The sequence below is a fragment of the Strix uralensis genome, chromosome 1, assembly GCF_047716275.1.
Source record: "Strix uralensis isolate ZFMK-TIS-50842 chromosome 1, bStrUra1, whole genome shotgun sequence".
In the NCBI taxonomy this organism is placed as follows: Eukaryota; Metazoa; Chordata; class Aves; order Strigiformes; family Strigidae; genus Strix; species Strix uralensis.
Window position 1 is genome coordinate 11,399,208 of NC_133972.1, and position 27,652 is coordinate 11,426,859.

Sequence of the window (27,652 nt, forward strand, 5' to 3'; positions counted from 1 at the left end):
AATGTAGTATCAAAAGAGACCACATTTGATTTTTAAACTTTTTAAAAAATTGATTAAGCAGTCAAATACATAAGAAAACACATCATTGCAGGGAGTGCAGTTCTGGAGGGAGATCATCATCCAACTAGTAATACCTGGAAATGTTACAGTTGTGGAGCTCAAGCAATCCCTTGCCTTGCATGGGGTATTTCATATTCTAGCATTTGCAAAGATGAGTAACCAGATGCGTAGATTTTGTGGGTGTTCAAAATGCATGCAACGTGAGAATCTGGGTGGCAGTCCTGCACACAAAGGACAGCCAAGGATGAGCCGTGCATGCAAGACTGTACCCACAAGAGTTGACATCGAAGCTGCAGAATCCCTAGCAACAGGCTAAAGAGCCTGTGCCAGATCCAAAGCAGAAACGTGGAGTACTAATGAAAAAAGCAGTATTACTTGTATTTATCTTTGTATATCTTAATCAAGCCTACTTGTCTCAGTTTTTTAAAGAAGTTTGCTTTACATAAACATGATGTAAAACTTAAAAATCACCTTTGATGGCTGCTAAATAGCCTCTCAGTTCTCTCTGGAGCCTGGAACCCTCTGCCTGGAAAAGAAAAAACAAAAAAAAGGCAAGGAAGTGAAAACACATTTCAGTTACATTATTGAAAACAGTTATGTTATTGAAAACACATTTCATTTATATTTTATGCCTTAAAACATGCATACAGTATGTCAAACTTAACTAACAAAAGCAATTTCAGGAGCTATCTGATGAGTGGTGTCATATGTTGCAAGCATGCACAAGTTCATACAGAAAAGGTGGCCTGGCCAAAATGCTATGTATAGTGTACTCTCTAGGATAAAATTTCTGGGTTTATTTTATCAGTCATGGGCACAGGGAAGAATTCCAGCCAAAGAAAGACAGGTATATTTTATGGCCAAAGTCCAGTTCAAGTCAGCCTAGCCAATGTCCTAACCAGAAACACAAAGAAGTATAATCAAGAACAGTGCACCTCCACTGGAAACCACTCAAATGAGCCCTTACATAAATGGCTTACTACTTTTGCAAACACTTTTCCAAGTATTTTAACGTTTTAATATTTTGCAAGCAAGTAACTACTAAAAACCAATAATAACGTTAGTTATCTTTTTTAGCTTGGCTACTGCATCTTGCAGTCTGCTACGAAATCTCAACTGTTTCTTTGATAAATACATCAAAACGATCTTTATCTTATACCAACAGCCTTTGAAAAACTCAAAATAGACAAAACAAAATGCGTCGCTTTACTTTATCTCTGATTATATCACACGTTGGACTTCACAGCTCCTAGAATTTGCAATAAAATCTGTGCTACAGTATAGCACACACTTTATTGCTAAAAAGCTGTTCTTCAGGACACCTTCAATAGCCTGAAGATTTTAGAAGCACTCCACATTTATCAGTTCCCAATATCCTTCAAATTATTTATTTAAGCAGTTGGAAACTATAGGATTATCAGCCCGCAGTCACATTTTCTCACATACAGCTACACCATATGGAAAAATCAGCTGCAAAATATGACTGACTGCTTTGGAGTTTCTCTCATATTTTTCGTGTGAAAGTCAGAACCCAAAAGGGTGCATGTGTGAGTACTTTAGAAGACAGAGTCTCAACTGGCATAAGCTGTTATAATTCCACTTAAGTCAAAGGACTTCTGGTGTCAGTAAAGGATTTGCCATCAGCGACAGTGATACTCGGAGCATTCAGACAGAGGATCATACGAAATTCAGGTTGAAAGGGACCATCTGGGGCTTACCTGCAGCTGTGTTAAATCCAAATGGTGGTTCTCAAAAAATACTCACTTGCCTCACCAGCACACACATTGCAATGCAGATTGCATCCACCAAACTCACTTGTCTCTCCCAGCTCCCTGCAGGGAACTGAAGGCCTTTAGAACCGGATGAACCTCCCCCCAACTGCATGCACTGTAAGAAGACAGCAACTGGTTTAAGGTCCTGGAAATACCAAAGAATTTAGAAGGGAAAAATGCCCGAGTGGGCTTAGAAAGCAGACTGAATTCACTTTACGGTTGCTTTTACATTAATTTGATCTGAAGCAAAACTCCTTTTTGAACCTAAATCCATTATCAACTAAATTCTGAGCACAGGAATAGACCCACCAGGGTGGTATCTGAGAAGCTGCTGAGTAACAGCAAGAGCGCAGGAGCACCCAGTCCACCAATCTGTCTCTGGTTTGAGAATATATTCCATGCTCCAAGGAAAGGTAAACCCTTCCCTTGCTTTGGGATGAAAGCTGCATATCAAAGCAGGGGCCAGATAGGCACAGGCCAAGTAACCAGCGGAATAAACCTCAGGCTTAATTACTTACAACACAACAGAAAGTTCTGAAAGTAGTAGCAGCTTGATGTTGGGTCCCTTAAGAAAATATATACATGTACATCTTAATAGCACTTTAGTAAAAAGTACTACCCTAACGCATCATAACAACACATTTTATCATCCTACATAACACGGTAGCATCCTAACACACTTCAGAAGCTGACTTTTTTCTACTTCTTTCTGTGCTATAATGGGAAGCAGAGAGATGACAGAAGCTGTCTGCTTTCCACGGAGCAAGGCATTAAGTGAACAACACTGCCACAAAGGAAGGGAGATTGAACCCGGGAGCAGAATTTCTCGCTCTCAGATCTGATGAGGAGTATCTGTAAGCATGTGGCAGAAAAAGGAGGGAAGTTCCCTTTTTATGCAAGCCAGTCTCCTCCTGGGAGGATCCCTCGTACTCAGAGAAGTCACATGAAGGTCTAGAAATTATCTTTCCAATTTATATCTTCTTTGACCTGAGTGCTTGGGGTGAAAATGAGAAGTATATAGAGCAACTTTATTCTTTATCATGGTCCACCTGGTGTCCATACAATACAGTTTTTAGTTATTAAAGAATTTCTGATGTTTTAGGAGGAGCAAACTGCAGCTGGAAGGCTCAGAACCCTGCTAGCTGTCCTCATGTTCAGTAAAAGGTCTATATTTACTCATACACGTGCCATTTTGTCACTAGGACTAACTAGCAGACCACAAATGTCACGTCACAGGCACACACACTGCTCCAACAGTATGTTTATAGCTGTACTGCTGTGTAGTTTTATGATTGGTACCCTAAACCACTCTGAGATCTACCGTGGTTGGTTAGCATTGTGCATCATCAGCAACTGCTGCCCAGGAAAACATATAAGAAAAAGTCAAAGCAGTAAAACATGAGCAAATATTTTGCCGTATCTGCTGTTATGAATGCTGACAATTCATTCAAAAGAATAATTTTTACATGCATCTCCCTCAGTCTAGGTTATTAACAGGCCACACACCACTGAAATATTTAAGCAGCATAGAGCCATATGAATTTTCCCTTATTAGCAAATGTTGGATGACACGTGACATTAAAGCATCCACGGGCAAGGGCCAGCTCCCACTGAATGTGAGAGATAATCTCTCAGTTTCAATGCCAACAGAATTAGACCCTTCTATAAAATAGTAGAAATAAAAATTTCCATCAAAAGTTCTTAGCCCTATGAATTCTGCAAAACATGCCCCTGGTCTACATATTTTGTTATAGTAAACACAATTAGTGAAGACAGACTAATTAATATTCACAGGATGAAAATACTGCATTGTGGAGCCACACAGCTGTGTCACAACTGTGACATAAAGGTTTTAAAAAGCACTGTTTTAAAGATTGCCACATATTTAATATTGCCCCTTCTCGATGTTTACTGATACACTCTCTCCTTTCTGGTCTATCAGATGAAAACATCTGGTGGCTCTGAAACCACTGCTCCAAGTATCTTCATTAAGGGCATCAATTTTGTTAATTGAGATGCAGCTTATTGAAGAAGAATGAAAAGTAGGTGTCGTTTTGCAGATGTTGTGCTCCTCTGAAATATTTCCCAAGAGAGCGCTGATGCTTCCTTTAACATTTCATAATTTCTTTTATTTGTTCTACATGAGGCAGCAAAATGAGTCAGAGTTTCATAATATGCAGGAAAACTCCAGAGAGAAATCTCAATAGCATACTTAATAGCAAATTTCTCACAGTCAGGTTGTTTGATAACAGCAGGCATGTTCTCACCAGACATCAGTGCTCTTAGCTCACTTGGTCAAACTCAGCATACAGATTAGCAAAATTCTGTCAGGCAATCCTGTTAAACTGCACATAAGAGCAAAGGAGGCACGCTAACAACACAAACCAACATCCCTCATTAGGAAAATCGACACAGCTCTCCACAGTGATGTCCCAAACAACCACCTGTTGCTCTGAACACTGTAGCACGCGGTCAGTGTCACTGTCAGAACCCCTTTTCTGCTCTCTGGCCTCATTACATGGTCAGTATTATGCAGCCTGTAAAGACACATGCACCCCGTGAGATAAGGAGGCTCAGTGTTTCAGGATCTTGTCATCTACAGCCACAGGTCTTACACACCTTTATGGCAGCATTAAGCCCTTTCAGTACTACTGATTCTTGTGTATGTTTAGTTTTGGTTTTCTTTTCAAATAATAGTATTTAAGCATATCTTAGCACTGGAATTAAGACAAAGAGAGCCACAGCATTGTTGGCTGTAAGACTGACAAGATCTACAGCAAGTTAATGACTAAAACCATAAAAAACATGGTTTGTGTCTTACCAGCTTTTGCTTCCTGAGGCAATAGAAAAATCGTTGCTTCCACTCAGAAATTAAAGGCCACCTTGCCTCCACGAAAGCTGGAATTGGATGACCTATTTGCCAGGCATCATTTATTCACAGCTTTCCAGGCAGAACAGAAGAGTTTGATTTTTCTATCATGTCACATACAGGATATAAACACAATACATCTTTACAGGAAAGGTCAGCACAGCATGTGCTTGATACCAAAAACAAATAAATCACTCCACTTTAGCGAGAGTCAAGAGCACTGTCAATGCTGAACCTGAAGCACAGGTTAATTAATAACCTGTCCATAGAAATGCAAACCAGATAATTATTAATGCAGCTCCAAGTCTAATACTGGAATTTTGTCATTCCATCACTAAGACAGCAGGGAAATAGCTCAAAAGAAAGCATTTTCTGTAACACCTGGAAGACATCCTTTATTGTAATGTGCAGTTATCAGCCACAATGTAAAGCAGCATTGTCTCTCTGTTCGTAAACACTTTAGGTAGTATTTACTAGTAAGTCTTTTAGGGAACTCAGAAGTATGAATACAAAGGACTATTGCATTAAGTGAAGCTTAAAATAAGAGGCTATTAGGACAAATCCATAATTCAGTACGAAATATATCTGCATACCAGAGTACCCTATTTTACCATTTCTCAGTCTCCTTATAGTTCCTAGAACTGTCTCCCAAATTTTGGAATCTTTTTCTTAAAGAAATACATTTCTTCTTTACTCTTTCTACAAGCTGTAAGAGTCTTGGGATTTGAATTATGTGTCTAGTGCATCACTTGAAAATAGTTTGGTTTGAAACCTTCTCTGGAAACAGAGGGTTTTGACATCCCAGTACCTACCAGGACAGCACCAAATTTGTAGTCCAGCCACTAACAAGGCTCAAGAGCAAGATTTTCATCATTCTAGTTATTAAGCAATATGATGAGTTGAAGTAAACTACAGCAAATCAAACTGGCTCCTCAGACAACCTGGACTAATCCAAAACGTATGAGCTCTAAAGGGAAGGACCAGTGAGCTCTGCCCCATGTTAGCAGTGACTGCCAGTCACTGAGAAAGCTCTGTGCCTGGTGTGGTGCTTAACTAATTAACCCTTTTACTGAACCAAGGGTCTCTGCTTCACATGAGTGGCACCCTCCTTAAATGAAATGCCAACCCTCTCGCCTCACAACTATACCTCTTCCTTCTCAAGCTACTTTCATACTTATTACATCTTCCTACAAGCATACTCAAGTTCTCAAAGTAAGGCCCAGACTTACAGTTCTAATGAAAATTTGGGGTGTGCAAAGACAGCGAGTGCAGAGTCTACAAGTCTATGGCTATGGCTCTATACATACTAAATGTTGAGCTGGACTTTCTGAACATGTACTTGGCCTCTGTTTATGCCTATAGCTGCATATCCATAACTATTTTTTAAAATAACATATATAAGCTATGTATTAACAGGTCTGGTAGAAAACTGTCCAGAACTGTTTGTTGTGAACAGCATCACGTTCAATCCATGTGTTAAATCCCAAAGCTGGGCTACGTCACCTATCCCCAGGGTCAGTTATCCCAAAGGGCTCCAGAATAAACATATACCAGTCTGTTTGAAAAATAGGCAGAAATAACTCAATCATTCAACTGCACTGCCTGGGAGAAAACAATTAGCACAGTTACTAAAGCTGCACAGGCATAATAGTTTATATCCAAGAGGCAATCAAAACCAGCCCAGTGTGACAATGGTTTAGACTTTAGATTTGGAGCAATCAATAGGCAGAATCAAAAAAGCAAAACATCGGATCAGCCGCTCTCTCCTTTGAACTGAGGAATTAGTTGGAATGGATCTGGGCTGTTCCTGCAGAGATGATTTTGTAGCATAAAAGAGGGCCTCACCTTCCAGGGTATCCTAACTGATTTAAAATAAATGAGGTTGAGATGAGATTTAATGGTACACTACACTTCTTATCTTGGGAAAAACGGCCCCTCAAACATAAGGAAATTATTGAACATTTCAGGATGTATTACCATTCAGGTAATCAGCAGAGAAGCCCCTCCCATAGCCTCCAAAATACTTTGCACGTTGTATTGCTTGTATTTGGCTTAGCGGTCATCCAGTATCCAAAGTACGTTTTGGCACTGCTCCTGAAAAGCTGCCTGTCAGATGCAGTCCCCCTGAATGCAAACACTTCCTGGCTCACAAAATAAAGCTCCCTCCCACTAGTCTAGACCGTGTTTTCCTGTGTCTAGTTTACTTCGAAGTGTCTATCAAGGACACCATTTGGCATCACCTTTGTTTAGCAAAGGAGTCTCCTTATGGACAGAGCTGTACTGAACCAACAATATGTTGCACCTTAACAAGTATCAAGAATCTCCTGCAATTTAGAATGAGATTGTGCAGACAACCAAGGAAATCTGAGTATCAGCTAAGGAGAAATAGTGTCTCCCATTCAGAGTAATTTTAAAGCTCACACTTTTTGTTTATTGCCTGGATTCTTGTCTCTATCTCAAGTCCATGCACGAGATCAGTAAAATGAGGGAGTCTAAGGGGAGGACATAAGGTAGGTTTAAAGATGGTCAAATAGATGTATGGGGTACGTAATAATTCCCAAAGAAGGTGTTGCAGAACACAGATTGAATTTCACATGATTATAATACATATTGGCACTCCCCCTCTTCATCATGTTCTTCGTTCAACTCCAGATTAAGACACCTATCACTGTCTACAGGAGTTGAGTGCCCCTTCTTGTCTTAGAGGCAATGCAGATCTCTTCAGTGCAACCTGTGGAGTCAGGAGGGCAGTTAAGAAAATCCTCCAGTCAAAACCATTCATGCAGCATAACTGTCTAGTGCCATGTGTGATACATCCACAAATGGCAAACACAACTGGTCCTAAGGCACCTGCCAGCTTTGCTGAACAGCATTTGGAAGGCAAGGAGGACACACTAGGGCCTCACAAGTGGAAAAAGGTGCAACGTTTAGACAACTGACTCACAACGCCCACAGCAGCTGCTCAACTCAGTTGGTGGGGCTGTGCCAGGAGCCACAAGTGACCCTAGCGCAGGCCATGCCCTCACTGACGGGTGCCATCCTGCAGGGTCTGGGCCAGAGGGGCAGAGCCAGGGGCTGGTAAGAGGCTTCACTGACACCCCCCTGACCTAGCAAGGGTTTGAATCAGGTCCCAGGGTCTGTCTGGGAGATCCAGATGGGAGCAGCAGGAGATCCAGCTGAAGCACAGATCCCGTAGGCATGGGGACCAGCCTAAGACATGACTTAGGGAGGGACTGCATGCCTAGGGCTTTGCTAAAATGGGACTCCTAGGCTTATGTGCAGGGTTAGGGGTCCCAGATGGGGCTGATCAGAGCCACTGAGGCCCACAGATGCCCCCAGAGAACTGACAGGTTTCTGTCTTGGCCCTCTGGACCACACTGCCCAGTTCAGCATAAGCATCTGGGAAGTTCCAACTCAATCTGACACCCATGTTCACGTGTCATAACCTGGAACTGGATCACTCGCCAGGGGCAAGGTTCAGCTGCCAAAACACACGTGGCTGTTGCTGCTGGAGATGCCACGGGATGCTTGAGAGGACCACAGAGCCAGCAGGTATGATACAGGGCTGTGGCCAAAGGCACATGCCTCTGTCTGGGGCAACAGCTGGGGGCCAGGCAGGACACCGTGAGGCACATCTGGTGCCTATGTGTAGGTGGTGAATCTCATCTTGAGTATCTTAACTCATGAATAAATGTTAAGAAATCATTGGCACGTTTGATGCAAAAAGAGCACTTCAATAAATGCTGTCTCACAGAACAACTTTAAGACAGTGTTGTGTCATAGCTGTAAGGCAGCTAAGCATGTTTGCATGAAATGAAGACCTGGCCAGGATAAACCCTTCCAGGACCCCTAACAATTACACCCAGGGAGCAGCTCTTACTGCGAGGCACACATTAAGTAAAAACAGTCCACAAAAGTAGTTTCTTCTTGCTCAACAACAGCAAAAAAAGGCTCTTCATTTTCACCTAATTCTATAAACTAGCAATAACAGCATTTGACATCTTCATGGGCAGCTGCTTTTGTAGTAGCAACTGCTATATCTCTGCGTGTATATATACAATACATAACATTAATGGTTTTAAACACTAAAATATATTGTAACTGTAGTCTGTAAAATAAAAGAATGCTCATAACTACATATGGAAAAATAATGAGAAGTAAATATGCACAGAAATGAAATAGAATATTGATCTCTTACAAAAATGAAGCAAGCACTCTGAGTCAATAAAATATACTTGGGGATAAGGGAATTGCTACTTCCTGTCAAAAAAGAAAGTGTAAGATGCAGTTGCTTGAACAACAGAACAGAGATGAAATTTCAGGTAAATCCCTGATGGACTTGATATTTTCACAGTCGAGAGAAATATGCAGGAATTATCTTTTTTTCTTCCCCCCCTCTGAACTTCAGGGTCGATTAAGAGGCTGAGCACATCCACAATTAGCTGTGCAGAGAGAAACGGTTAAGCTTCAAGAAATTTGTTGCAATACACTGAAAATCTGTGTCGTACTGTGTCATATATGAGTTACATATGTTTTGTTTGTTCCACAATTTTTGATTTAGAGTGGCAATTTTCAGTTTTCAACTTAAGTGGAAGGGGAGAACTTTGTAGAGTAGGGCTGATGGTTGAAGTCAATGATCCCAAGGGTCTTTTCCAACCTCAATGATTCTGTGATTCTGTGAATATCAGCTGTATTCACTGTTAAAAGTGAAAATGTTTTTACTGTTGGTTTCAGCTGCAGCAGCTTACTGCTTCTTATGGGAAAGTCCTGAGGCTCTGCAAAGCCACCATGCTCTGTTCTCTCCAGACTCAGTTTCTCCATGGTGATTCATCTGGGTAATTCAACTCTGGGTTGTCAGGCCCAGAAGGGGCTCTTATCCAGTGGTACTCTGAAAGAGATGGGAATCACCACTGGGGAGTCTAAATGAGCTTTTCCTACAGACAGATCTGCTGGACATACCCTTACACACATAGTCTTCTGCTGAGTTTCGTACATACTCACCATCCAATCTGCTATTAATCAAGGAATAGCATGTTAAGATTTCAGTTTTTCAATTATCTGTTTCCTGGGTAATGAGCACTATGCACTTTCCTTTCCATGAGCTGAACTGGAAGTCTTCATTTATTATCTTTGGCAAGTATTAATAAAAAGATCATTCTATATTTAAGACTGGTTGACCTTCCAAGTGTTGCAGCCTCAATAAGGTAGGGAAACAAGAAAACCAGACCATTTTCACAGTTTTCAGCTTACCAGGATCCCTAGAGCCCACATGGCACCAGCTGCTACAAACAACTTACAAAGAGACACAGAACTAAAGTGGCAGTCTTCCTCAAAACCAAATGTAGGTAGGTGAGATGGCCAGGGAACAGCCAAATTACTGCTAAATGAGATTGCAAGAAACAAAGTAAAGGTTGGACCTTCTCTCAAACTGCCTCTGCCATAGAAAGGCCTTGTTAGGTCAGCAACGACCACAGAGACAATAATCCTGGAGGGAACTGCAAAAGAGAGGAGGGGCAGTTCTGCTTGCAAGCCACCTGAATGGCCCACATCAACAGTTTGGTGGACCTCAAGCACAAGGATCAATCGCCCATTCTGCCTTTTTATTCTTCAATATCTAGAATTTAATTTTTCTTTTTCGAAAGGCTCTAGAGTTGCAGAGATAACCTTGAAAGCAGCACTGAACGTAAACCAAGAAGAAATGGCAGCCTGAGTTCACAGAAAACTGCAGTTCTGCAAGGTATTAATCAGTAAGAGTAATAATTCAGGTGCACATTGTAATGCTTTGCATTGTTACAATGCTATTCATTTGTAGATCAAAGCATGGACAAAACTAAAAAAATTTAAGCAATTTCTATGCTTCTTATTGGTGAACATGGCAGAAACAGTGCTTTTGCAGCATTTTTTCCCCCGGTATTTAAAGAATTGAGCACAACAGAACTCTTTGAGGGCAAGCCCAGCAGAGCAGAGTAAGCACGTGTGATTAGTTTAATGTACAAACATTCTCACTCATTTGGTGTGCCAGTGGACCTAGCCTAATCTGCACGTGCCCCTCAAGAGAGCTGTAGTAGTTCCCTCTGCACTCCTCTGTACTCAATTCCTCCCCTGGCCCCAAGTCACATTTGCATCCGGATTTAGCATCATGCAGTTCCTGCAGAGTCCTTGACTATTTATGACTGTCTCTGTACATCAAAGGAGGAGGAAATAAACAGAAAGCAATGCTAAGATCCTCCTTAGCCCTTAGCAAGCCTTTCAGCTGATAATCACCATTACAGAAAATTCTTGGTAAAGGACAGAAAAAACAAACACTTGAGACATAATTTTGCTTAAAAAGATTTTTTTCCCTCTTTCATCTCTTTTTTTAAAATTTTACTCAGAATTTTTAGCTAAAAAAATATCCCACAAAACTCTGTTGCTTCATGGGGATGCTCCAGCTGCTCCTTCTGCACCCAGTAAAAATCTTACAGATGCACCTTATTTCTAGTAACACAGTTACTAGCCACGCAAACAGCTGGGATATTGACAGAAAGGATAAGCAGCAACATAAGGACAATCAAGAAGAAAGAAATGCTCCATTGATATCCCAGCATACTTGGAAAAGAGGAAGGGGAAGAAAAGGGAAAATGTAACATCTCTGTAGGGTTTCAAAGCTTCTGAGTGCTTCTTCAGGCCTATTAAATCCCACCATCTTCCTGACCTCAAGAAATTTGAGGGAGGAACCACCCTCTTCGGAGAAACAGATTCTTTGACTTCCCATCATTTTCACCTTTGGGGAAGAGTGAAGACCTATGCAACAGCCCAGTGGCTCCTGAAACCTCCCTCCATTCTACACTGAGAGAGGAAAATAAAGGCTAAGTGACCATAAGATGCAAAAGAGTTAATAAGCATCCCAGCAGTCAGGACGCAGGGTTTGTGTTTACATGGAAAGGACAGAAGTGCATGTGACAGATAGGACTGATTCAGGGCAGAAATTGCAAACACTGACATGAGCCAATTTTTACATCGTGTAAGATGTGTGGGAGTAGTTCTCTCACCCTCCAGTGCCTTTCTATATGAGCTCTACATGATAGCTCACAAAGACGACAGATACCTCAGTTCATACTTACATAACAAGACTATTTTCTTGGTGGTGGTAATGCAGCTCATGGTAGGCTTTAATGTGTACTACAAAGCTACTATTTAATTAATCGCAATTAATCACCTCAGAGCCAAAAAGTCTGTCCAACAAAGCAAGGAGTAATTGAGATTAGAATTTAGGATTGCACTGGGAGTAGATTATAAACTCTTTGGGGCACCTTCGTTTTCATATGTTGTGTTTACATTAAGAATAATTGAGCACTGCTCCCCAGTAGTGCTTCATCAGCACTGCCACCATAGCCCCCTGCACCCACAGGGAGCATAACAACACACTGCATTCTGAAACTATTCATCTATTCACAGAATCACAGAATCATCTAGGTTGGAAAGGACCTTGAAGATCATCTAGCCCAACCATTAACCTAGAACTGACAGATCCCAACTACACCAGATCCCTCAGTGCTATGTCAACCCAACTCTTGAACACCTCCAGGGATGGGGACTCCACCACCTCCCTGGGCAGCCCATTCCAACGCCTAACGACCCCTTCTGTAAAGAAATACTTCCTAATATCTAGTCTAAACCTTCCCTGGCGCAACTTGAGGCCATTACCTCTTGTCCTATCACTTGTTACTTGGTTAAAGAGACTCATCCCCAGCTCTCTGCACCCTCCTTTCAGGTAGTTGTAGAGGGCGATGAGGTCTCCCCTCAGCCTCCTCTTCTCCAGACTAAACCCCCCCAGTTCCCTCAGCCGCTCCTCGTATGACATGTGCTCCAGACCCTTCTCCAGCTTCATTTGTTTATTCACTTTGTTTACAAGTGGTACTATTATATTATGTTACATTATATGAAAGCATTTCCACAAAATGAAACCAAGGAAATATATCTCTTCTCTGAAAGAAGGCAACTACAAAGCTGCATGTAGTTGGGGTTGGATTCTGTTCTCAATTACCCTGTTGAAAATGTGCTGTCACTCTGCTGATCCCAAGCAGTTCGAGCACGGTGGTGTTATACATGATCACAATATGCGCTTTTACTAGGAGCGCATTTCTTAGCCCTCTGCTTGCACAAATCCAACTCTTCTTTCTCTTTGAAAATAGCAGAACAAAATCTTATACCCCCCCAAAAAAAATCTTACCTGTTACCTTGCAACACCTTCTCCAAAATCAGCAAGTTCAGATACACTGCATTATTCTTAAGACACAATTAAAGGAACTGAAAAAGTAACTGACCTCTTGCCGTTTGAAATTTTGAACGTATTCTTCAAACTGCTCATCTTTTGTTTCATCTGCTTTTCCTAGTTTTTGAAGTACCTATATGGAAAAGAAAAAGGAATAATTTAATATTTCTGTCACAAAACAAAAATGCTGCTACTTTCAACACTTCTGTTCTTGTAGTTAGACTTAAATAGCATTTTATTTTTGGGGGTGTTGCATGCACTGCTGTTTCCAAAGTTCATATGGGAAACCATTTTTGTCAAAATAAAAAAGGATAAAAGCAGAAGGATCGTGTGTGTATGTGTGTGGAAATACATTTCAAAGTATGGAGTCCTCCAGGGTATGTGGTTTTTTTAATGAAGCAACTTTTTTTAGCAAAGAATCCCAGGGTTTCAAAGCGAGGAAGAATGAGAGAAATTTCCTGGAACCGCAAGTTGTCCTTTTCAAGGAAAGAAAAAAAAAAAATCAAATTTCATTAGGTTTTTCTTGTTTATGGCTCATTACATCAAACAGTATTAACATTGTCCTTATCTACATGATTTTCAACACAAAGTCATAGAGAATCAAGAACTGTAAGGCTTCATGAGAAATTGTTACAGCTGATGCTTATTTAAAACTTCTAGTGGTCTTCATATTTGCTCCCCTCATTAATTCAGAAGTGGATTGTCATCCTCTAGATAATAAACATACTGCAATATGTCAGCAGTAAGGGCTGTTCATGTGATAGCAATCTCAAAAGTAATTTGACACAACTACACTGTATACTGTACTTAACTACAATAAATGCATTCTATTATTAAATCCCAGCGCTACCCATTCATCTTAATATTGAAGACTTATATCTATCTGCAAATAGGCTTCACCCTTCTTGTCAAGCAACCCCTGAATCTTTATAGAGTACTTGGATGCAGAATGAACCATCTCACATAGTGATGTTGATTGCTCTCCCATGACAAATTGACCAAACTTTCCATTTTCACAGGAAAAAACAAAAACAAACAAATGAAAAAAACCCAACCAAATAGAAAAGTAGTAATATTAATAACGATACTATGAATAAATATATGAACATCACCACCTGTTCTTCTCAAAACAAAGACTCTATAGCTCCAGTCCTGCCATATTCTGTCTCTGACCACCTGTCTCTCCTAACCCCAGCCTCTAGACCCACACCATGAAACCAGGCTGCACAAAGGAATGGTGAGCATTGCCACAGTGGCAACTGGGGGTCAAGATGATCATGAAGGTGATGCGATGCTACCTGTGGACCTGGCATGTAGAACTTCAAGGAAATTTTGATGTATTTACAGCAGAAAGACAGAAAGAATGACATCAGAGGAAAACATGAAGACCAGTCTTTTGCTGCCTATAGCTATGCTTTAGCTTTTAATTTCCCCTGCTCATCTGGGCATTTTGGGTTGCTTTTGAGCCTGCTGACTAGTCCCAAAGACCTCATACACTCTTATCACCAACCTCTTCATAAAATATTAAAATGTATTGCAGATGGTTTTACAGAGGAATCATTTAATTTAACATTTCGAATCATCACAGGCCTTCACATTGCTCCTTGTCACCAATAAGCCAAACAGGCTGCCCCCAACTGTGGCACAACTTTGATCCACACCAGGTGGCTCTCTGAAAATCCAACATTTCGTTTTCAAAGAGGTGGCTGCCACGTAAGCCTCCCAACCTCAGCAATACATTCAAATCATGTTCACAGGAACAAGCAGCAGGCATGTTAATTGTAGTCTGAGTGATTCGTAACATAGGTAACAAACCACTGCAAGAAAGGTTGTCATGATAAACTCTTTTCTGTTTCCCAAAATACCAACAGCACACATCCACACCTCGTGTGCTCAGACCCAATAGCGCAAGGCTCATAAGGGAACAGCCTACCTCTCACAGCACCTACATCTTATGTGGGTTTTTTTTTATCTTATCTCCAACTTTCAATTTCTCTACAGGTATTTAGCTAAACTGAGACTAAGATGCAGTGTTAGAACTTGGCCTCTGCAAATACCAACCCTAATCTTAATCCAGGATTATGTTAAAAAACCATTAATAACATAGCTTCCCCATTTTCCTAATCCTAACCCAAATCAGAACTACAGATATGTCACATGGTTGGAACTAGAAGGTCCAAGCCAGAGGCTTGGTGTCAGCTAAAGACATCTGCTCTCATGGAAGTCCCGGAGCCTATGCCGTACACACAGATAACTGGGGTTCACTCACTCTTTCCCTAAATGCAATCCTAATCCTATCCCCACAATTCTATATAGAGACAGAGGAGCAGGCAGGGGCTAGAATAAACTATTCCTCACAGGTCCCTTTAGATCCCATCCATATAGCCCCATGGACCCCTGAACATCCTCAGCCTTTTACAACCAACCCAATTGTAACCACAATTTAACAGCAGGTAAACAGGTAGGTGACCAGAATGAAGGTAAGGCTACCTTTCAGCATTTATTTGTGCACTCCTGTCTCAAAGTGGAAGTCTCTTGTCAACAGAAATCTTGTAGTTTATTTTTGCTCAGTTTGATCACCACCTATAGAGAGTCTTTGGAGTAGGGTTAAGGCCAGATGCAGGCTTATCTACATCTACACACAGGTTCCTCCAACTCCTCCTGTGGACAGGCTGAAATAAATTACAGACACATTGTTCATCTTGTTATATAGAGCACCTGGATCAAGATTAGAGTCAGGGTCTGGTTTAGGGCTAGGATTATGAAAAGGCAAGTAGACAGCCTACTAGCATTAGGCTTAGATATTGGTCAAGAGAAAACAGAGTTAAAACATCCAGGTTACTGGAAAGTATCTGATGGCCCTTAAAGGTAAAATGAAGACTGTGCTCAGGAGCAGCAAGTACCTAACCTCCCCCTTAAGCCTCAGTTCAACCACCCTTCCAGATAAGGATTAGATTTAGTAATAGGAATAGCTCAGTTTATATGCCCCTGGGGACAGGAGAAGAGTAGATGGACAGTGTTTTACAAAAGCCTTGGAGCGCTCTACAAGGTGCCAAAGAAAGTAGTTCTGGGTGGATAAATGGCTAACATTTTATCTTAGGTCCATGTGGTAGGTAACACATATTGTGGATTTGGATTCAGGCACTAGAAAAAGAAACAGCAGAGGAACCAAAGCCGTTGCTGAATATTCAGTGGCCTGTAGGGCTTGAATGAAGCCTGGACTCAGAGAAGGCAGGTGGCTAGCTTTTTTTCTTTATTTTTTAATTAGTATGCCCACACAGAGAAATAATGTTTGGGGTTAGGGTTAAGAACCTCTATCAATGTGTATGAATAGCCTGTACCATTTCAAATAAAATAATTTTAAAATATTAAAGAAACAGACATGAACTAAATCTCACTGTTCTACAGTCAAGTATTCTGTGGTCTTCTGAAGACTATAAAATAGCTGGTGAAGATGATCACCCTATCAAAAAAAAAGAAATAGGTAAAAAGCTATCCCATTTCATATAATTAGACTGAATCGGCTACCAGCAAGTTTTCTCTTAAAATGCCATTAAAAGACCAAAAAAGAGGGAGAGAGACAGACAGAGACAGAATTTGAAACAGCTGCTTTAGTTTTTTCTTAATTTAACTGTGGTCTCCAGACATGATATTGTACAATTTGCTTAATGCACTGAATTACCTTAATGCTCTAAAATGAATATTGGTGTTGACCCAGCATGTCGCTAAGAATATATAAACTAAATAATTAAGTCAAATCAGCATTGATAATGAAGTAAAAGCTACATTTGAACTGATGGTAAACTTAGATGCCGCCGAGTGAATACGTGTAGAGAGGAATTTTCTGGCAATGTGGTACTGAGATAAATAAATGAGATTCTACACAAATACATAAAATGTGAGTAAGGACATTAAGCATGTACGATATCATTCATAAACAGCACCAACAGTACACGTCTAGATACAAAATACAAGAATATTTCCATTTGGCTATGCTGTATCTTCAGTAAACCTTTTGGAAAACGCAAGATTAAACAGTTCCCCTTCAGTCTTCTAAGTGCTTTCATTTACCAAGTAATATATTTCAGTTCTATGAGGATCTGAAGTGTTAGTAAGAAAAGTCAGTACTTTGCTGATCTTGAATTAAAATGGTCAATATTATGACTGTGATGTGAATGTTCTTAAGTGTCTGCAAAGTGCCAAAGAAAGGAAACTAATATATTAGAAAAAATTACAGATGAGCTTGAGTAAGCTTGATTATACCGAAAACTCTTGTCTTGTGGCAAGGACGACAGTGTTACTATAGTTGCTGAGAGTACCACTCTGATAGACCTACCCATCCTCCCCTAAAAAAGTTTCCGAGAAGATGGCAATTCAAGGAAAGGAAAAAAAAAGGAAAAAAGAAATTAATTCTCTGACGTAAACTGTGGCCACTCAGGAGCTGCCTCAAGAGCAGCTAAGGTCCCTGCAAAGCAGCAGCAGCAGAGAGGATAGGAATTGACTGTAACCTCATCAGACATCCCAACATGCATCATCCCCAGTCACGCATCAGTATTCTTAAAGAGCAACCAACATGTTCAAAACCACTCAGGGCAGGAAGATGCAACTGCTCAGACAGGACTACCCAGGACAAGAATTTATCAGAAATTCCCAGGACTGTTAAAACACTGAAAAAGCAAAACTAACTTGCCATAAGTAGCATTATTTAAGGATATAACAGAATAACCCCAGTATGAAGAGCAAGACAAACACTTGTGAGAGTCCAAAATGGTCATGGACTCACTGCTCAAAATCTTTTGAGAATAGTGAAGCGCTCCAGATCTCAACAGATGCAAACTCATGCATCTACAATACTGTTCCACAACACTTTTTTTCTAATACCATACGCTTCTACAACCCGTAAAAGAAATACTAGGGCTGCATGACTAACATTTGCAGCTTTCCAAAGGAGTTTCAAGATGGTACTTCTGAGCAGAAATTGGTTAAAATGAAAGGAGACCATTCAGGAGAAATCATTTTAGAGTCACCTATGTGCAAAACTTCATAGGGATTTCAGCAAATGCTCACAAAACTGAAAGAAGTATTTGGTCAACATAAAATAGAAGCTTTGAAAGAAGCTTATGATGCCCGACAAGAATGCTTACCCAAGGTGAGAAAAAAAAAAAGGGATAAGTTTGAAGAAAACTTACCCAACTACAAAATAGTATACAACAACTCATACGGCAAACGTATAAAATGACCCCAAGCTTAGCACAGCCTGACAGTAATTCTAGATGTACAAACAACTCCGCCCCACCAACCATCTCCCCCACAAAAAAACCCACACAGGCACCTTCAAGTTTAAAAAGACAAAACTTTTCATGTGATGGGATGCTATACAAAGCATCCAACACCACAAAACCATAAAAAAAGTGTCAAATTAGACAAGTTAAGCATGATCCATGATATCCAGCTGGTATTTGAGAAGTGTAGGAAAAAAGTTTAAGAAACCCCGTTTGTTCCAGAAATAAAAGCTAGCTTGGAAGACAACACATCAAAATATGAAGCCTGGAACAGAACTAATTCCAAAATGCATCTACTGACTCTCACTTAAGCGTGAGAGCAGGGTGCTAAACACAAGAAATAGAACAAATACTCAAGACTCACTGAAGCCACATGAGCTTCCCACCTCCTCACTGTTAGCATGTGGGTAGCTGAAGCGAAACCAGAGGGAGAATCATTACAAGGATGCTACTTGGTTGTTCCCCTGCAAAGAGGGGCAGGAAGAGACAGCGAATTGGATTACAGATACCTAAGTATAAAGCTTATGGAACTACATGTTTAGTCCAACTAATGAAAAGTCTCTTCTCCAAAGAGGTGACATTCATCTCTAACTACTCAAGATCTACTTGGGTGGCATTTAAAAACAAAACAAAAAACTTCTTTTACTATGATGTTGAACTCTACAGTCTTATCCTGCTTCCATTTCACTCCAGTATTGAAATCTCAAAATATGGTCAGAAAGAGAAGACGGGTGGAGAGGTATTTTTCAATATTATTACATGGCAGGATTAAAATATGCACAATGTATTTCATAAAAATTAGATGCAATTCCCTAATTAGAAAAATAATAAATAAAAGATTCTTTAAAAACGTGCTAATTTTTCTCTAGCGCTGTCCTTTGTTTTCTGAGGGATTTTTTTTGAGGAGAATTATAATTGTATATAAACAACAGGCATTTTAAAAATATAAAGTCCAAGAACTTTTTGGCATTGTTTTAATTTCTGCAAAAATTAATTTACATAGAATATGACCTAAAGTCTCAAGGTATGTGTGCAAAGCAACTGCTTTTATCACAGGTGGGGAAAATGAGTCATGGAGTAAACAAGGTGGGTTTTGTTTGGAGCTTCTTGGGGTCGGAGTTTCTCCAAGAATTTCCATTTGAGGGTGCTGGAGTAAGTTTCTGACTAAACAGAGGAAAAGATGAACATTCTTTGGCTTTCATGCTGGTAAGTTAGATAGCTGAGCACTTTAGGGAGAAAAAACCCCAGTATTTAACATTTCCTTTTTAGGGTGAAAGCTTTGGCTTTCCAAACAAGCTCAGTATTTTTGCCTAGCCAGAAACTATACCGTATTTAACATTATTAGGATTTTGTAAAGTAAGTAGATCAGCAACCAGAACATACCCAATAAGTATAAATTACTGTTTTATCACAGAGTTAAGATACACATCTGAAACAGCACAGTATATTGGTCAGCTTCAATTCTGCTATGAGTACTTGGATCCCAACATAGCTCCAATGCAACAGGCACTTCTTTTTTTCCAAGAGGTTGACTGAATTTCATACTTTCCACGCTATACAGCCATACACTTTCTAAGAACTCAGGCTTGCCTTTGTACTGCTGCTGCTATTCCACCATTGCGTTCCTGCAGAAACAACAGCTGACAGTGACAAATGTTTGCCCAAGCCTCTGTTCTCACTAATACCTGCTGGAGGGCTGTGAAAAAAAATCCCTTTGTCATTGACAGACTCTCAAAAGCCTGAAAACCTGTTTAAAACAGAACACTGAGCATTTTACTAAGAGGGTTATATAAAATGCAGAAAGACACTACAATGAAACTCTTCACTGATAAGCAGTTGCTTTGTGTGGTGCTGGTTTGTATCAGAACCACTCCAGGAGTCCTGAGGACTGCAGCTGGCCACCAGGCAGACACGAGACCTGAGTCAAGAAGGGTGATGCTCTGGCCTGTTTCTGAAGCCTCAAGAAGATCCACTGGTGTGTAAAACACAGAGATGATAATTTAAGAAAACACGCTTTAAATCATTAAGGAGCAATGACCCTCCAACTCAAACCACTTTAAAAGAATTACTGTGGAGATGGCAAATGAATTTACAAGAGCTCAATCAGACACGGAAGCAGAAGGCTTGCAAGAAACACCTATGCTCTCACTCTCCTCTGGTCACTCTCTCTTCTTCCTCATCTTCAGCAGAATTTGCAGTCCACATTGTTTCCATTACTGATCTTAAGAAATGACTAAACCTAGCTCAGGTTTCCAGATCAACAGTAGGTGATCTGTAGTTACCACTCCTGTCTTCTGTACACACTTGCACTATTAATGATACATAGAACAACTGATCCTTCAACAAATTACAGCCAATCTTCACTCTCACATAATGTGTCTTATATCTCTGTTACTGTACTGGCATTTGTTCCTCAGCCTCCCAGTTTGGTCTTCCCTTACACCTGGCTCAATCATCCTCATATGCCCACCATTTACAGTTGAATTTCATTGCTGAAGTTTGACAGAGTGGATCATGTACTAGAAGAAAGGCCATCACGTAAACTTCAATTTGGGAATGTACCATTTAGTAAAGGACTGCAACTCCACAATTGCTATTTTAATATATGACAGAGGCAATTTCTGCTGTACGGGGTCACAAAGCAAAAGAGAAGCCATATCCTGAACTGCATTAATGCATGAAATACGGCCCAAGCAATGGAAAAGGGCCGCTGCTAGGTACCAGGAACTCTCTGTTATGGAACAGCATAAAAACAACTGTACAGGTCAGACTAATTGCCCCTATAATATACCAACCTCTCTCCACACCCCCCCCCCCCCAAAAAAAAAAATGCCTAGGGAAGATACATGACAAGTGTGCAGTGACACTCCTCCAGAACCCTCTCCCAACCCTTAAAAAACTGCATTTCAACAGATTCCCAACATGGTCTCCACATTTTATAGCCCTGATGGATTTTCCTTACTGATGGTTTGTCCTGCTGCTTTGTGAAGCTCTGATAAGGTATTTACTGTTTCAAGAAGCATGAATGTTCGCTTTTCTCATGGCTGCTTTTCTTTTGTTAATTTTTTGTCAGCTTTTGCTTGCTGGTGCTTTGAATACTGTAAAATACCATGATGCATGGGAACAGTTTGCTAACAAATGAGAATAGTACTGAATAATATCCAGACAAGCATAATACATTATGAGAAGGTATGTTCTCTTAATCAAAATTGAAAGAGGGAAACGTGGTCTTTCTACACAGTCTAAATGACAAATGGGAACACCATGCTATGAGAGATGATTATAATAACCTTTCTGCAAATTACAGAATCTAATTGTACACCATTGCCCAGATAATTTAAAAATGCTCTAGAGAGATCCACAATATAAACAAGATTACAATTCCTCTCAGAATGAAGCCACAGACTTCTACATTGTCTACCATAGTCCTTGGTCATTTGGTTAAAACCAGAAAGCTTTATGCAGAGCACTGACTTGCACATTGCAGTGCACCACAACACATAGACCATTACTCACCCTTTTCTTTGCAACATCCAGAAAATTTGGTCTACTGGAAGTAGGTACCCTTGCAAAATTTAAGACAATAGTAGGTGGCTATCGTTCTGTGTGTGATCCTAAGGGATCCAGCAGTAAAACCTAGCTGAGCAGTAGGAATTGAAGGAGACTGAAGGATGAGCTTTGAAGTTCGCAAGGCCTCATATTGCTGGTGAGAAGGGAAGGGATACTACCAGCTATGACAACGTACTGCTAGGGACTTCTCCAGCTTGTCTCTTACAACCTTCACAGGGTTTAATGCTATGGGGCTCTCCCACACGGTAAGGTGGCTCATCAGACACTCTCTGCAAGTATTCTGAAAGGTGCTTATCCCCAGTAGATGGTGAAAGCCTAGCACAGCTTCAGAGAACTGCCATGTACTTCAAAAAATAAACAAGCTGTAGACCAGTTTTCCACCATCAGCTCTATATGACTAGCCTGTATAACAGAGGATAGCATCCAGGTGGAGATACTGAAATGGTGCACGGCAGGTGATTTTCATGGGATGTAGCTTAAAGAGGAAAAAGAAAAAAAAAATTGAAAGAAACAAGAAACAACATAAGACTAAGATGCAGAGAGAAAGAGTGAGAAATCAAAGAAAGAATTAAGAGGGAGGAAAACCATTATGAGAGAATAGAGATCAAGCTAAAAGCAAAGAATCAACTTTGAGAAACTGTGGGTTTGAGTCATTTGCCTTCCCGTAGGCATCTCAGATGGCACAGGATGTTTCAAACATCTCCGTGCAGGTGGCAAACATGACACAGGACCTATGGAAGTGTCTTCTGGAATAGCAGCTTGAGCCTAGGCAGAATACAACTTAAGCAGCCTATGTGTGGGCAGCTGAATTGAGCTATTAATATCACAGCAACATCTACAATCCTCAAGCTTTTGAGTATTCTTTTTCCTCAAAAAATCTTTTAAAGCAATAATAGTTCATTCTTTGATGACTTTACCATTAGAGAAACAAGGTACAGGAAAGGCAAGTAACTACTACATCAAGGTCAGAGAAATTAATCACAAGCAGGGTACCAAATCTGATTATTCTAGACCAGCATCCTAACCTCTGGGCTACCCTCCTGTGAAAAGGAGTTTCATAATGCAGAAATCTGTGTTCAGATTATCTGCACTAGAGCTATACAGAAGAGGAAGAGTGAACAAAAAGGCATCTTAAAGAACTAGAAAGACAATCTGTTTGCCCTTCTCTGGCTATTGTTGCTCTCACACTTTTTGAAAAGATTGATCACTTATTTTGGTTGAACAAGAGCTAAATTTAACTGCCTGCACAATTAGCAATAATATCCTGGGCTGAATTTCTGTGTCCTTTACTGTATCCCAAATAAATCAAAGCGATACTCTGCTGAATTAATAAAAAATCCAGTCAGTCACTGTTGTTTCTGCCTATACTTACTCACCTAGCTGAAAAAGACCTGGATAGCTTTGTAGTAGTGACCAGAGTGTCTCAGCCTTGTAGAAACTAGCTGTGCATCCAGGCTCACTTACACTCATTACTTTATATTTTTACAAGCTCCTCCACTTTCCTACTCCCCTTTGGTTTGTCCTCTATACTTAGTGTTGAGCAGACACCTTCCCTAATGCTGCTCCCTCCAAAAAAATAACAATGGAAGAAATATGTTATTTACTGCCCTGAGAACATTTCACTCTGTTCGTGTGGCAGCTTCATTTACCCAATCTTCAATTTGCTTTCTGCCCTATTTGGGCTGCAAGCTTTTCAAAGCAAGAGACTATCTCATCCTTTACCCTTTTACAGCACCGAAGACAAGAGGACCATCATTTTGATTTGTTTGAAGAGCCTACCAAAAAGCCATGATTAATAATTTCTTTTCTGATGTTTACATTCACCTGGTGACCAGCTAATTCTTTTGCTGTCTATTTACTTGATACTCCTAGTCCTTACGAACCAGAAAAAAAAAAAGACTAAAGCAGCCACTTGAAAAACTTTTTTCACCATATTTTCAAAGTATAGAAAATAGCATAGAATTAAATGTAAAAAAAAAATGGCACTGACAAAACTTTATTTATTCACATTAGATTTGGATAATTATAGAAAAAAAAATGGAGTAGATTGCCTATATAGAACTTTTTAAAAATTAACTTCTGAGATCTTGTCAATAGGACATTAAAATCAACTACAAAGACATTTAGCACAAAAATCTTTTAAGCTGGAAGCAGCCACGATGCAATAAACAATTCTGTCTCCTGCACAGAAGGGCCACTAAAGCTCATCCTTGAACAAGGAGCCTAATATAATTTATCCTACCAAAGTCCTCAGCAGTGATACCTGACATGTAATCTGTTATCTCTAAATTAATCAAGTTTTTCCTGGACCAAGAGGAAAGATATCAAATATAAAATTGTAATTTATCTGTGGGTAACATAGTTTTGCTTTCTTAATTTAACATTTAAATTATACCCAGAAAAAGACATCTTTGTCCTTTACAGACTGTCCCTTTGAAATTATCACAGCAAGTATGTGATGTTCTTCCTGTCTGCTGGGAGTCAAATAGAAAATAATCAAGCAAAAAGCTTTTCAGTCACAAGGCCAAAATTAAGATCACATTCAATATAACAGACCTTGCATTTAAAAGTGCACATACATTCTCCCACTGTCTAGTTCCACAGGATATATATAGCAGACTCTTGTTTACTTTATTTAGCTCTGATGATATGCTTTCAGTGGATCAAAGAACTTAAGGAAACCAGGCTTTCACTTTAAGTAGTGAGGCATTTCAGGCTATTTCCCCCTACATTCCCATTGCAGTAGCTGATTTTCTCAATTCCGAGATCCAGTGACAATATTTCGTATCGGTCTTCATTAAAATCAGACTGAATCAATTTATAATAAAATAAATGGATTTTGGCACTAAGTAGATAAAGAGTGTTAGTGGTAAAATATAATGTCTCCTCGGGAGAATGATATGAAGTTGGTAAATCTCATCTGATAGCACTATAGGTATCTCTAGGTTACATCTCATTGCAAAAGGCAGACAAAAAATAATTTAGAAATGAAAGTAATTTCTTCAACGTGGAGGAAGAACCACAGAATCACAGGATCATCTAGGTTGGAAAGGACCTTGAAGATCATCTAGTCCAACTGTTAACCCAGCACTGACAGTTCCCAACTACACCATATCCCTCAGCGCTATGTCGACCCGACTCTTAAACCCCTCCAGGGATGGGGACTCCACCACCTCCCTGGGCAGCCCATTCCAACGCCTAACAACCCCTTCTGGAAAGAAATGCTTCCTAATATCTAGTCTAAACCTTCCCTGACGCAACTTGAGGCCATTACCTCTTGTCCTGTCACTTGTTCCTTGGTTCAAGAGACTCATACCCCCCTCTCTGCACCCTCCTTTCAGGGAGTTGTAGAGGGTGATGAGGTCTCCCCTCAGCCTCCTCTTCTCCAGACTAAAAAATCTGATTTAAAAGAGATATTTTGATTTGACAGAATACATTTTTCTAATGGTTGCCTGTGAGATTATAATCCCCATCCTTAGACCCAACATTACAATTACATCAGGAACTGTGCAGAGATGATGACAGAGACAAGAGTTCAGCCATTCCTGACATGGGTAATTAACAGAGCTCACACATTTCTCATTGCACAGCCTCAAAGAGTTAACAGGTGAATTTTCTTTCCTTCGACTGCACCATCTACAAGACAGGCTACTAGTGTTTTTGTGTTTGATCAGTTTGGCTTCTAAATTAATCCATATGCTCAAAGTAGCAATACAGATGCCTAATCTGGACTGCCTCCTCCAGTCTGAGCTGTGACATTTCCAGATACTCTTCTCGTGAAAGGTATTGGCTGAGGCTAGAAAATGACGCCCACATTTGGTCCAGCAGGCACGGAGGTGCAGATGCTGCCCACCCTGAGGCTCCTTCACGTCCAGCGAGGACAGGATTTCTCTCTGCAGACTCAGGGCAGCCTTCATTACAAGGCTGATACAGTGGAGCCCTGGGGAAACAAAACCAAAAGTTTCCAGCGTGGTTTGATGGCTTGCCAACAGAATATTTCACCACCTGTTAAGACAGTCTCATGTCAAACCACACACAGCAACGCAGAACATGAAGATAACTTCATCTAGTACTTTGCAAAACATTTTCCAGATTGATGTTAATCTGTGGAGGAATTTACTGTTTCTTCATAGATCATGAATATATTGCACACTAAATATCAGTGATGTGCCTGACATGGCAACACTTGCTGATGAGGTACTCTTCACCTTTGGGATGCTCCAGACCTCCCTTCTCTCTCCTAATCCAGAGGAAGACAGTGATGCTGACATAACGCGTCCAGATGAATTCACTCCTCTCTAGATGGAATGATAAATAAGTTTGTTTCAAAAAATTGAGGTAATTATCTCCCAACAGTGTGAAAAATTAGATAGAACATATACACTTGGTTCAACTAATTTAACAACTTGGGAAATCTTTGAAGCCACCCAGGTCTGTCTGTCTTTTTTAAAAATATCTTTGTCAGAAATTTACTGATCCACAGGAGATTTATTTCAGACTTAATGGAAGAATCTGTGAAGACATAATCTCGTAACAACCATAATTTCCCCAAGACCAGCTCTATAAAGGAATAATTAAACCAGCATATGGCTAGCATTACGTGCTAGTCAGGTATTTCTGAAGAAAGTTCCCAGTTTTCCTTCTCATTACTTTTTAGAATTATTCAGCATTTTTGCACTACTGAAGGTCAAACAGTACCTCACAACATGAAAGTATTCTAAAGCCGCTCAGCTAACATAGTATATTTCTACTTTTCTCATTAATTGCTGCTAAGGGTAAGTTTGCCTGTTCTCAGGAGTTACGTGCATCGTTTCTTCACGCTCACGCCAAGTCATAGCCTTTTAGTTACTGAAAAGGAAAAAAAGCTCTGAATGGAAGGTAAGTTCAGCAAGGACTACCAGCAGTGGTGGTATCAGTGCTCCAGCTCTGACACCTAGACTCTGCATGAGACACTGGAGGTAAATGTGGCTTCATCTTCTCCCATGGGGCTTGGGGATGAGACTCCAGAATTCGCCCTCAGAGCTGCTGAACGTGGAAGCAGATGTGGTGTTGCTCAGGACAGCAGCATGCAGAGCACAGGTAGGGCCTGCTTTCCAGGGAAGTCTTGTCTTTGCTGAGCAAACAGCAGTCCTGTTGTACTCAATGTGCTTCTGCAAAACCAACACATTTAAGAGCTCTCTGACGGTCACAGTTTCCAGGCAAAAAGGTGTCCAGAAAAGGAGCCTATCTGCTGATGCTGAAAAAGAAATGGCATGCAAGTGCAGCTCTACTGTAAGAGAAGCCATGGTCTTCTGGGGTTACTGCTCATCTGGAGTCACGTTCTGATGCCTTTTAATGGTGCTTAGTCAGACAAACGCCAAGTCAGAGGAGTGTATCACAGTGAGAGCAAGATTAACAAGGGGAAAGAATTCAGGATCTGGACAAAGGACATTTTCAATACAGAGAGGGGGTTAAGACAGGTAAGAAAAAAATATCAGAAACTGTGTGAGGAAATTTAGAAAATAGTACTTCCAGAATTGAGACAAAATAAAGTAACAGTGGGATGCTGTAGCCATATAACTTGCTAGTGTAGTCACCAAGGCATGCTGGAGAAACAGCAGCAGCAAAGAGATGGTGGAGTAACCTTCATCAGCAAGTCCTGCGCTGTGAGGCCTCAAACTCTTCAGAAGCAAATGGTCTGCACTGAGGCTGAAGCCATGCTTTAGCGAACAGCTCAGCAGAAATCTCTGTCATTGCATGTGAAATGGAATGACCTTCTTCCACAGGAAATGGGCACAGGCTAGCTACTACGGAAAATCACTGGGAATATGGTACATAGCTGAATTCAGCTGGAGGGAAGAGGCTG

General features: G+C 40.4%; 1 protein-coding gene across 8 annotated transcripts in view; it reads right to left on the reverse strand.

Annotated features, from left to right (window-relative positions):
- AMPH (amphiphysin) overlaps positions 1-27,652 on the reverse strand; it is a 123,657-nt gene that overhangs the window by 53,051 nt on the left and 42,954 nt on the right. For all 8 annotated transcript variants that reach the window (XM_074885950.1, XM_074885864.1, XM_074885784.1 and 5 more), the window contains exons 2-3: positions 13,008-13,088; positions 532-586 (exon numbers count right to left, since the gene is read on the reverse strand). In XM_074885950.1, coding sequence (XP_074742051.1) covers positions 532-586; positions 13,008-13,088 — 136 coding nt within the window. The remainder of the gene's footprint in view (positions 1-531; positions 587-13,007; positions 13,089-27,652) is intronic.